General features: G+C 43.9%; 1 protein-coding gene across 1 annotated transcript; it reads left to right on the top strand.

Moving 5' to 3' along the window:
- Positions 1-2,536: 2,536 nt before the first annotated feature.
- On the top strand, positions 2,537-11,604 carry GABARAPL1 (GABA type A receptor associated protein like 1). Its single transcript, XM_032645565.1, has 4 exons — positions 2,537-3,339; positions 7,902-7,980; positions 9,174-9,292; positions 10,217-11,604. The coding sequence occupies exons 1-4, from the start codon at positions 3,250-3,252 to the stop codon at positions 10,280-10,282; spliced, it is 354 nt and encodes a 117-aa protein (XP_032501456.1). The 5' UTR covers positions 2,537-3,249; the 3' UTR covers positions 10,283-11,604.
- The last annotated feature ends 870 nt before the right edge of the window (positions 11,605-12,474 follow it).

Genomic DNA, 12,474 nt, shown 5'->3' with positions numbered 1-12,474 from the left:
GTAGTGGGTATATGTCAATCCCAATCTCCCAATTTATCCCCCCACCCCCATACTCCCTGGTAACCATAAGTTTGTTTTCTACATCTGTGACTCTATTTCCATTTTGTAAAAAAGTTCATTCATACCATTTTTTTTAGATTCCAATAAGCGATATCATATGATATTTGTCTTTCTCTGTCTGACTTACTTCACTCAGTATGACAATCTCTAGGTCCATTCATTGCTGCAAATGACATTATTTCATTCTTTTTTTATGGCTATGTAATATTCCATTGTGTATATGTACCACATTTAGGTGGCTTCCATGTCTTAGCTCTTGTAAAAAGTGTTGCAGTGAACATTGGGGTACATGTATCTTTTCAAATTATGTTTTTTTCCAGATATATGCCCAAGAGTGGGATTGCTGGATCATACGGTAGTTCTAGATTTAGTTTTTCAAGGAGGTTCTGGACATCTTGATTGCTTCCAAGTTTTGGCAATTATGAATAAAGCTGCTATAAACACCTGTGTGCAGGTTTTTATGTAGACAGAAGTTTTCTACTTCTTTGGGTAAATGCTAATGTTGGGGAGGAAGAAATTTCCCTCTGCCCTTCTTGGTTCTTCTGGCTGGTCTAAGAATTAAATCGACATGAGACACATTAACGGGAGAAAACCAAATGAAAGTTTAATAACACATATACACAGGAGAGACCCAGGAGAACAGAGTAACTAACTCACCAAAATGTCCGAAGCCCTTACCTTAAATACCTTCCTCAACTAAGGACAAAAGAGGATGGATGTTTGAAGGTGGGGAGAGTCAGTTATGGGAAGTTACCAGGAAAAACACAGTAAACAAGGGTATTATTTTGCAGATTTAAGTCCTTGACTTCTCTGTTGATTAGAGTTTCTAGAGATTTGGCCACAGTCCTCTTCCAGGTGCAACAAGGGAGATACCCTTATAAAGGAGATTTTCCTTACAAACACAAATGTCACTTACAAAAGGGTAACTCCTTGGTTTTCGGTTTTCCCCATGTGTGCTGTTTCTTAGAAAACAACCAGCTTAAAATAATTAATATACCAGAGATATTTTTAGGGTGGCAAATTCTGCTCTCCCTACACTAAGAGGTTGATTGCTATATCTTATTGTAAGCGTATGTTTAGTTTTCTACGAAACGACCAACCATCTTCCAAAGTGGCTGTAACATTTTTCATTCTCATCAGCAATGAATGAAAGTTCCTGAAATGTGAAATTTTCAATATCGCCTTTGGTTAAAAGGGGGATTTGGAAATATTTTTATCTGAATGAATGTTTTAATTTATAAAATTACCTCCTATATAATATTTTAAGTGTTCTGCTACAAATAAAGGTAGAGAGCAAGCTGTGGGAGCTGAAGGATTGGGTAGTCTAAGATAAAGTATTAGCATTTAGAGAAGCCTTAAGGCAGAAAGAGTAACTGATATTTCATCTCCAAATAGTTTTCATATATAAATTGCCACTGTGGTTAGGTATTTTTAAAATAAAAGTTAAAATCAGCTTTAAACTAGCTATGATTGTTTCCAGTAGATTTGATGGGAAAACAACACTCTTAAAAAATATTAATCTCCATCGTAATTACTTTTCTCAATTGGTTTTAAAGTCCTCCTTTGAGAGATTTAGCTATATTTGGGTCAAAGCTCAAATGTGCTAAAATGTTCAGTTTGAGAATAAGGACTAAACATTATAAACATATAATGTGATAAAAGAATTCCTGGATTTTCATACATGAGAAGGATTGAAAAATGCCATAGAGAAAAATAATGAGCATCAAAGGCTATAAAATTCATTTTCCTTGTTTCAATAATGAAACTTAGTTTCTTTTCTTTTGTGGGTTTGTTTTTCAAATCAGAGATAAGGAGACCTTGCTGAACGTAGACAGGTGACTGGGGCCGCTGCTGTCTGATACATTTTTCAGAACTTCCGGGCCTTGTTTAGGGCAAAGCAGCCCCTCATTCTTCATCTTTTCTTCACTCTTTTTTATCTTACAATTTCTGCTGCTCCTCCCCTACAGGTCCCAGGAATCACTGTCGTTAGTAGTGGTTGGAAAGGCCTTTTGTCCTCGGATTCTTAGCAGGGAAAGGGGAGGGCCGGAGGGAGGCGACACTGGCACCAGGTCCCCCCTCCAGTCCGTCACCAGCCCTTCCGGTGGCACTTTGTATTCAGGTTAGGAGAGGAGTACTCTTCTCCGGTGAATTTTTGCCTTAGGGGAAAAAAAAAATGTTTGAGGACTACTGAGTTAATCACCTGAATCTCTTGATATTTTCTTTTCCGAAGACAGATCCGACTTCTGGGTTAAGAGAAGAGAAAGTAAATCATTTCTATATCTGAATGTGTGTGAAGCCCTTAGTAGTCGGGACTGACATCACTTCTCTGGACCTTGATTACACCTCTTGCCCTTCACCTTATACGTGTCTTCAAACCCCTTAGTCATGCTCTGTTTGTGCTGCTGCTCTAGGAGCAGCCTGCGGCCGGGACCTAAACAACATGACGCCAACGTGGTGAAGGAGGGGTCACGGTCGGAGGCAGCCAGCCTAGCACCGAAGGCGCCGGGCGAGTGCAATCCAACGAGCGAAGGGCGAAAGGCAAGCACGGGGCCCCTCTGCACGGGCCAAAGGAATGCCAGGACCCCCATCCCATCTGTTCCCAGACTCCAGATCCCAACAGGCTGAAAAAAGCTGGATTTTCGCCATCTGTATTTGTTTTGGGGCCCAACCAAGAAACTGCGAAGAAGAGGGAAGAAGACATTATTAGAACATTTTTTTTGTTTGAAAAACACCTTTAATGTCACAGTCACCATAAAATAAGAGGTGAAAATTGCTCGTGGTTCCAGTGAACTCTATGCAGGGAAAGTTTAGATGGAAGGAGAAAACACCGAAATGGACAGAGCTCCTGCCCACCCCCATCCCGCGGACCACAGGTCGCGGGGGGGCGGGCCGGGGGCGGGGCGTCGTGACGTCACAGGACCAACGCGCCGCCGTGTTGTTTTTGTGCTCCAGAGTCTCGGGAAAAGTCTCCGGGAATTCTTTGCCTGGCCCTCCCGTGCCTCTGGACCGGGGGCCCCCGAGACCCCATCTGAAAGCTCTGCGGAGCCGCAGTGCGACGGGGACTGGCCTTTCTGAAGCGGGTCTGAGACGCATTGCAATTTGTTCCGAGGGAATCAAGACGGGAGAGACGCCTTCGTCCGCGAGGGAGACAGGCCCCGTCCGGGGATCTTAGAAACCCTGCGGTCCATCATGAAGTTCCAGTATAAGGAGGACCATCCCTTTGAGTATCGGAAAAAGGAAGGAGAAAAGATCCGGAAGAAATATCCGGACCGGGTCCCTGTGAGTGTGGAGGGGTAGGGGGAGGAGGGAATGAGGTGGGGGGCGGCGGAGTCGTGATGGCTGCCAGAGGCACAGAAAGGTGGTCCCTAAAAGTACTTAACCTGGACGCCCTTCACTACGGAGAGAGCCAGTGGAAGGAACGTTCGCACTGTGGACCCTTTAAAACCCGTATCCCCAGGGCCCGTCCCCATCTTTGGAGCTGACCGCAGTTTTAGAGCGGAGCCTACGTTTGAGTGACTCAGCAGTATTCAGAGGATGTGTGAGCTGGGATGTACTCCAAATGTGGGCCTTTTTGCGCGAGAATGATTAGGTTGGGACTACCCATTTGCTGCCCTTAAGACTGCATGGGAATTGTTCTGGGAATAACAGATGCGGTGGATTTGCTCCCATCAGTTTTCTCCTTAGGTGGGTCTCCGCTAATCAAGTTGACTTTGGCCCTTATAGCCTTGGGTTTGGGAGGGAAATGTTCGGAAGCCAGTGGATCCTTTATTTTTGTCTCTGAGGGTTAGGGAGCGGGCGTGGGGGGATGGGGGGCGCCCCAAGACAGGCCTGGCCCAGAAAACAAGGTCACGTTCTCCGCGCAGCAGCCAGGTTGCCTCATCATTCTTGGCTCCGGGGCGTGTGGGGCTGTAGCCAGCCTTCCTCCGGTATTTATTCTGAACACATTGTACCTGGACACAATAAGGAAGGACTGAGACCTTTTTTCTCTCGGGTTTTTGGACTCTGGCGTATGTAATGTAAAACTAGTGCAGGCAGTGAGGAGGGAAGAAATAGTAAGGTATCTTGCTGCATCCGGGCGCTTTCCCCCTCTCCCCCTCCCCCGCCTCCTGCCTGGTTTTTCTCTACTGTGTGCTACGCAGCCGGATGGGAAGGCGGAAGGCTTTAAAGTGTGGTGGAGGGAACAGTCGCTGAGCTTTGGCGATGGGGGACTAGAGACCCTAAGGACCCGAAGACCCTTTATCTTCGGGCAGGGGCATTCGGATAAATATTACAGATAATTTGCAGGTGAAGGAATTGCCATTATCTGATGGTGAGAGGTACTCTTGAATTCCTTTCCAAACCTCATCTAACTTTGATGTTCTTATAGCTGCCAAAAGCGACCTGGGCCGTATAAACCCCTTGCAGTCCTTTTTCTATAAGGGTAGAGGAGATATTAGGGCTGTTCCATTCCCCAGAAATTACATACAAAAGGGTTTTCAGCTAAAAAGGAGAGCTAGCCCTATTACCCACTGACGGATTCGTGACAAATTGCTTGTTTGGTCTGTGGACCTTGCATGACTGCTTTAAAAGTTTCCCCCAAATCTTGGTGATACCCATTCCTACTCTCTTATAGTAATATTTGAAAGTGACAGCTAACTTTGATTGATAACTTACCATGTACCTGGGAGCATTCTCAGTTCCCTGTCTATTTTCATTCACTTAGTCCTCACACCGTTATAATCCCATTCTACAGAGGCAGGATCTGAGGCACAGAGAACTGAAGTAACTTCCTGAAAGGTTTCACCTGGCTGCTGTGTGGCAGAGCTGGGATTCCGACCCTGGCTGTTGGGCCCTCCATGTCATATTGTTTCTCAATCTCTAATGCAGTTCTGTTCAACAGAATTATTTAAGTGTGCAGGGTGTGCCTCGCACTGTTAGGTACTGGAAATAGAGAAGTCAACTGTTGCTGCCTTCGAGAGTTCACAGACGGTAGTAGGATGCCACCCGGCATCCCAGTCGGCAAGATGACTACCGTTTATTCAGAACGCTGAGTATGAGGCTCTGTTCCAGGAAGCTCCGTATAAGTCACAAACTCAGAATTGTACCTGTTCCTAAATCTAGTTAAAATTCTCATACATTTCCTCAAAACAGTCTTTTCCATTTCAATCATTTACATGCATTCACCCAGAATATTTCAGCTAATCCCCCCCTATTTTCGTTCTGCTCATTGTTTGGTGTTAAATGTTTTACTTCTGTGATGGTTTGTAAGCCATTGTGACTCTCACTTAGATCTCAGGATTCCTCCAGTTAGGTTTTAACCAGTGGTCAGCCTCCTAGCTGCTCCTTAGGTGCTCAGCCTGTGGCCTTCTTTCTAGTTGTGATGCAAAAGGATCTCTACCCTCTGAATCCTGAGATTTGGTGCAAGTTCTGGGCAGAACCCTGAATCTTGCTGTGCTCAAGTGTTGTGTTTACGGAGAAGAGGGTTAGACTAAATGATTTCTAAAGCCCTTTCCCCCTAGACCATTGGTGTCATTAAAGCAGTCACGTACCCTGACTGCTTACGTGACTTGAGTGTAGCCTGAGCACATATGTAGCTGCCACCCAAAAGAATAGGCATGCTTGGGGCCTTGAGACAGAGTTTCATGAGATTTTGAAGTTACCTTTCTGGCTACAGTGTATTGAAAACCTGCAACATAGCAGGAAACTGTTAGGAAGAGATTGCCTATTTTTTGAAATTCATGAGCAGCCCTATGGAGTATTAGTCACATTTCACAGAGGAGGAAAACTGAGACCCAAACAGGCAAAGCATCTAGGCCCAGGGCCCACTGTAACTGAAGGGTTCCTGGGAACTTGAATATTTTCTGGTAAGCGAAGGCCTTTAATGATTCCTTCTCCCCTCCTTTTCCTCCACATCCAACCCTCTCCTCCCGATGTCACAGTTGCACTTGGCTTTGTCGCTCTCTTTTTCTGCTCCCTTCACGTGGTTTCCATGTCTTATTAATCCAGGCTGGAGCTGCCACGTCGTCTCAGAGCTCCCGCGTGACACAAGGCAGCCTCCTTCCCTTTGATTTTATGTGCCTGCGGCCTCCTGTCCATCCTCATTGTTGCGCCATCACTGGTCTCTTCCTGTGCTCTTCCTGCTTTTTCTTTTAATTTCTGACTCACATATCAGTGCTGCAGTTTTGATTTTTATTTATTTTTTCTTCCGGTTTTATGGAGATATAATTGACATATAGCACTGTATAAGTTTAAAGTGTACAGCATAATGATTTGACTTACATACCTCATGGAATGATGATCACAGTAAGTTGAGTGAATATCCATAATCTCATACACAGATAAAAAATTAAAGAAGTAGAAAAAAATTTTGTTTTTTGTGATGAGAACTCTTAGGATTTACTCTCAAAGTGTAATTGACCTACAACACTGTGTTAATTCCTGTTACACAACGTAGTGATTTTTTTCTATACATTTCAAAATGATCACCGTGATAAGTCTAGTTAGTTATGGTGTGTCACCATATTACTTAGTTATTATTATATTCCTCACACTAGACATTTTGTACCTGTGACTCATTAATTTTTGCAACTGGATTTATTTTTATTGTTAAGTGTGATCACGTCCTTCTGGTCTTCCAGGTGCAGGATTCTTTTTCTGTGCAAAAATAAGTAGGTTTTTCACTTGTTATTCTCTCCCCTTAAATTTAAAAGCTTCAGATTTCTCCAAATCAATCCTTATGTTTAGATCTTTATAATTTACAAAGCCTTTTCACTTAAAATGTTATGGATTATTCAAGTTCATTGTATCAGTTCCATGCCTCTGTAAAAGATGTGTTTGAAAGTTATCGTCTTCCATTTATTTGTTGGAATGCTGAAGCTCAGAGAGGTTAAGTGACCTGTTGAAGGTCACAAGCTACTAGGGATACTTGTCCAGTGTATATTTCTATTTCTTTAAATTTTCTGTACTTCCCATATCTTCTGCCTACAGTGATTATATTTTCTAAACTAAAAATCTAAAGCTGATGGTTTTACAATAGATTTTAAATATTTTTAAATGAAATTATTATATAAAACATATAAATAGTAAATGTATTTATATAATATTTACATTTAAGTATATTTAAATTAATACTAAAAATTTATTTATAAGATATTTTCTATTTTATAAATCTTCATGTATAAAGAGTCTTTAGATTTTACATATCTTTTTTTCTTTTCGTTACAGCCATATATGATCTTTCTAAAACTTGAAATATTATAGAAATATTTAATGCAGACATTGAAAAATCTCTTAAAATCCTAACAGATAATCAGTATTGACTAATGGGTTAGTTATTGTACTGACATCATAAAGAATATAAGAACTGTTTTAATACTTACAGCTAATAGTGTCTTGAATATATTTTTTTCAGTTCTCAGAAATTTTGACAAAGTATAAAATTTGAACCACATTATCTGTACCTTTAATAAATAGCATTTATATGAAAGAATAAAACTAATAGGTACTCAGGACCATCTGAGAAAATTCAGACAATCTTCTTGGTGCTTTAACTAAATACCAGAAAGTATATATTCTATAGTATACCTTACAGGTAATTCGTAATTAAAATCAAGGTTTTAAAATCTTTACTTTTCATAACATGCCCTCCTCATCCTCTTGTTATTGCAGTAATAAAACCATAACCTTATTACGAAAGTCCATTTCCCCATACATTTTGTAAGGGGGAAGGGGGAATAAGAAATGGAAAAGCTGTATCGGCCCTAGACAAACTCACTTCAGATAGGGCAACTGTAGGATGTAGAGGGGAAAATACTAGGTTGGATTCTGCAGTTTTTATCCCCACTCTCTACTTCTCCTCCCAGGTGATCGTGGAGAAGGCTCCCAAGGCCAGGGTGCCTGATCTGGACAAGAGGAAGTACCTAGTGCCCTCTGACCTCACTGGTAATGCTCCTTCCCTCCCCTGACAACATCCTCCCATGGGAAAGCATTCCCAGTCCTTCCTGTGTGCGTGCGACTGTGGGATTGAGAGGAAGTAGAATTGAAGAGAGTGAGTGGGATTCTCCTGAGAGTTAGGTGATTCAAAAACGGTGATGTCATAGTTCTTTCCCATCACCAATTTCCTTAAGCATTTCCCATGATAGTGCTTTGATTTAGATGCAGCAAAGTACGAAAGCTTGAAAGAAAAGATCCGACGTCCATTATTTAAACCGCTTAAAATTCAGCTTTGTTATTGTGATACCAATTTACTCCAAAAGGAAAACCAGACTAGTTTATTGGGAGAATCACATTTTAGAGATTCTCAGCTGAATACCTTGTCTCAAGCTACAGTTTTTTGTTAATACCTCTTGTAGATACTGTTTGGATAGGATGCATTCATTCTTCACGTTGATTCTTAATGGAGTAACCAGTGCATCCAGGAGACACTTGGAAAGATTTTGTAGATGTGTTTGCTCCAGAGTTATTAGATTTGCATATCAGCCTTCTAGAAATCTTTCAGTGTGCGCAGTGAAGGGTAACGCATCGAGCCCCACTCATTGCCCCAACACTGGGATGACTAATTGTGAGATTACTGCAGTCTATCAGACCGCTTCCCATCACAAGTTTCTCTTAGGTGGGAGTGGGAAGTGTGTTTCTTTCTTTTTTTCTTCTTCTTTTTGGCTGCACCACGTGGCTTGCAGGATCTTATTTCCCCGACGAGGGATCAAACCCGGGCCCTGGCAGTGAAAGGGCCAGAGTCCTAACCACTGGACTGCCGGGGAATTCCCTGGAAGTGTGTTTCAAGTCAGATTTAGACAATGATGGGAGTGTTTCAGTCTGGAGACACATTGTATTCCCTCACAGGTGTCCTCAGGCCTTGAGTGGACATGCTAACATTAGGTCTGAAGTAGAGTAAAGTGGGGAAGGATTGAGGAATTAAACTCCTCGATGGTATGTCAAGAAATATGCAGGCTTCTTTGAGAGTCACTTTTTATTCCTAACGCTGTAGCACGGTATTGGGCTCTGCTCAGGTGATACGTAAGTCTGGTACTTTTGGAAACAGGTGCAGTAGGATTTTTTTTCTGGATCTTACCGTTCTGCTAACCTCTCATTTTCTTCCTCCTTTCCTTCCTTTTCTAAAACCTTCCTTCATCTAGTTGGCCAGTTCTACTTCTTAATCCGGAAGAGGATCCACCTGAGACCCGAAGACGCCTTATTCTTCTTTGTCAACAACACCATCCCTCCCACTAGCGCGACCATGGGCCAGCTGTATGAGGTAATGGTCCTGGTGACAATACTGTGCAGTCTGGCCTTCTCTAGCTTTTGTCCCAGGTGTGTTATCAACATCCCAGGTGTGTTATCAACATCCCAGGTGTGTTACCAACATACCTGGGAAGTGGGGCAGGAGGCGTTGTTCATCAGGTTCCTTTCACGAGGCCGTGTCAGGCTCTGGGAGATCAGATGCCAGTTGTCCCTTACGGAGTGAGCAGCCCACTAGATTCAATCCCTCTGAATTCTCTTTTTAGTTTTGCCCTGCTATAGTGTTTTAACATTGGATCGTCTTTATTGAAACAGGAGGAAGTGGTTTCTGACTGCAAAAATTCCAGATAAAATGAAATTTAAAATTAAGGCAGTCTTTAAGTGGATTCATTTGTCTTCACAGATAAACTCAGTTGGAGGGAATAACTTGAGTGTTTTTATTTGGTTTAATTGGTAAACTGTCAGAATCTGATGAGAAAACTATAATAAAGGACTTTATCGTGCTATATCACCTAAGATTGTTACTGCATTATTATTCCTTAAAGGGTTTCGCACAATACCGCCTTCTTTTTGTGTCCCATTAGTGACTTGCACAAACTTTTCTAATAACCTCTCAGTTTTATTCCACAGCATATACATTCTCTATTAGTTTTTATTCCAGTATATATAGTTACATTGGATCTATGTTCCCCTTGCCAGAGTGAGCCTTTTCGGGGTCATGTTTGTATCCCTGGTGTGTATGGTGTTCTCCACGAAGGTTTTTGTGAACTCAGAGTTCAAAGTTGAATCCCAGCCACTTCTGCTGCTTCTTCGATCCTCTCTTCAATGGGGACTAATGATACCTCCTCTGCCTACCTTACAGAGTTATGTGAGGCTCTGAATCCTAGGGATAATGAATGTGATTATGTTTTCTAAACCGTCGTCTTACCTCTTCCCCTAGGACAACCACGAGGAAGACTATTTTCTGTACGTGGCCTACAGTGACGAGAGTGTCTACGGGAAGTGAGTGGCGGAAGCCGGCCGATGGGAGCACCCGGACTCGGGGCAGGGGGAGGGGCGTGTGTGGGGCTTGGGGAGAGAGGGGGGGGAGGGCTCCCCCCGTGGAGGAGACAGAAGGTGAAGACATCTGGAAACACTACACTGCACACACCATCACCATATTTTCACATGCTCAATTGATATTTTTTGCTGCTTTCTCGGCCCAGGGAGAAAGCATGTCAGGACAGAGCTGTTTTTTTGGCTTCATAGAAAAATGAGGATGCTCTAGTCTCACAACACTGCTGCGAATTAACTCTCGTGGGATTTCCATAGAAGAATCGGGGGGTGGGCAAGTTGGGGCCAGAGATCGTGGACCACCAGTAACTTTCCGCTCTCCTTCTCTTTGGGCAGAGATTCTCTATTTGACATTTGCACAAGACATGTAGGGAAAGGGGATGGGGATGTTCTAGGATCACTGGTAGTGGACCATTCCTGGGGACCAAAAGAGACCCACTGTAATTGAAGCATTGTGACCCCTGACCTCTCCTATCTCCACATCTCCTCCCGCATCCCATTGTCATCTCACAAGCATCACAGTACCCACCCCAGTGGTGGCAGTAGACGTCAGACCCAGACACTTAGATGGAGCTCTCCTTCTGCTGGAAAATAGAGGCCAGGCGTGAGGGATGTCAGGATTGCCAAGAGAGTCTTGATAGCATTAAACTGGAACTGACAAAGTATTGAGCATCTCTGTTTAACCTGCCTCGCTTTCGGGTGCCCCTTTTCCCCACACCTACCTTGGACTTGAATGAGCCTCAGCCATTTCCAGTGATAGGCTAAAACCACTCGCCTGGCCTTTCCCAAACTTCACTCCATGAATGGGGACAAAGATGAGTTACGTATGGAAGGGGCGGGTATGAGGTAAGATGGATTGTCCACAGCCCCCGCTCATGCAGAATTCTTGCTCCCGGGCTGCTGCCCTTCACTCTCACACGCACGGAAATGCCCAGTGAGGGCCAGCTGCTTCCCTCCTTGGGTTTTCACTTACCGCAGCTGCTAGATAGAAACATTTGAGAGGGTGACTTTTAGTAGTTCCTGGGGATTCTATCTGATTCTGATCGTTTTCACTTTAGGGGTTATGATGTGGGTGGGAGTGGGAAGCGGGAATTGCACTCAGATGGGACATTTCAGTTCATCTCAGACATGACACTTCAGTTCATCTCCGCTAATGAAAAGGGTCCTTCCCGTGGTGGAAATCCGTGTGTCAGTTCTGTCAGCTGCAGGCTCTTGTATCATGAAGTTTCTGCTGTCAGGCCGAGGAAATAAAAGAATTGCATACCTTAAAAACCTGCCGTGAGTTCAGAAATGTTGCTTCTGTTTAGTAGGTCTTAGAATAGACGGCGTGTGGACTCCAAGCAGAAAACTTTGAGTTGGGGTGGCTGTCGGCTGGGTGCCCACGCGCGGCCAGACGTGTACCCTGCCCGTCACTGCCCAGGAGTCACCGTCCAAAGGTGAATGGAGGCGGGGCAGCGTGCCCAGGGTGTCGGTGCAACGTGGGTGATTTTCTCCTCCGCAGATGAATGCCTTGTCACCGCTTTACGTGTTCCTCAGAGCTGAAGGTGGAAGACTGCCTGCGTTAGAAGATTGGGGGTGGATGGGGGCGGTGCTTGTTAAGATGCAGATGTCTAGGCCTTGCGCAGATTTGGCTGACTCAGCCCCTCAGCGTAGGCAGCTGCATTTTTAACCGGCTCCTCGTGACTGCTGCACGCTGAGGTTGGAGAGGCGTTGCTCTGGTACCTGGTTTTGCTGTAAGTCCTAACCCAACCTGTTCTTTTCACATCTTGGTCAATAAGAGGCCACCATCTCCCAAGGCAACAAATGGCACCTCCTTAAGGCTCCTGGGGTCAGAACAAGCTTGATGCCTTCCGAGCTTAGGAGAGTCTTCATTCAGGAAGCGATATGTAGGTAGGCGGTGGGGTGCCAGTTTAGAGACAATGAAAAACAGATTAGTACAAATTCCTTTCTAAAAGAACTTCTACGCATTTCTAATCTTTAATCTCTTGCAGGGCTATATCCCCAAGTGCTGTCTACCTCTGTAGAGTTTTATGGAAATGCAAGAGTCAGCAGAAAAGACGTAGATGGTCATAAGGGGTCCATGACAGGATTCTACCCACCACCAAGCCCAAATCATGCCCAGTGTACTGACTGAGAGTTAAGTTA

Source organism: Phocoena sinus, chromosome 10 (genome assembly GCF_008692025.1).
Source record: "Phocoena sinus isolate mPhoSin1 chromosome 10, mPhoSin1.pri, whole genome shotgun sequence".
NCBI classification, from domain to species: domain Eukaryota; kingdom Metazoa; phylum Chordata; class Mammalia; order Artiodactyla; family Phocoenidae; genus Phocoena; species Phocoena sinus.
Note: the sequence above shows the minus strand (reverse complement) of the source record. Positions and strands in the feature narration are given on the sequence as shown.

Coding starts and splice junctions, on each gene's coding strand:
- GABARAPL1 (XM_032645565.1), top strand. CDS start 3,250: ATGAAGTTCCAGTATAAGGAGGACCATCCCTTTGAGTATCGGAAAAAG. Junction 3,340..7,901: donor AATATCCGGACCGGGTCCCT/GTGAGTGTGGAG, acceptor TTCTCCTCCCAG/GTGATCGTGGAGAAGGCTCC. Junction 7,981..9,173: donor AGTGCCCTCTGACCTCACTG/GTAATGCTCCTT, acceptor TCCTTCATCTAG/TTGGCCAGTTCTACTTCTTA.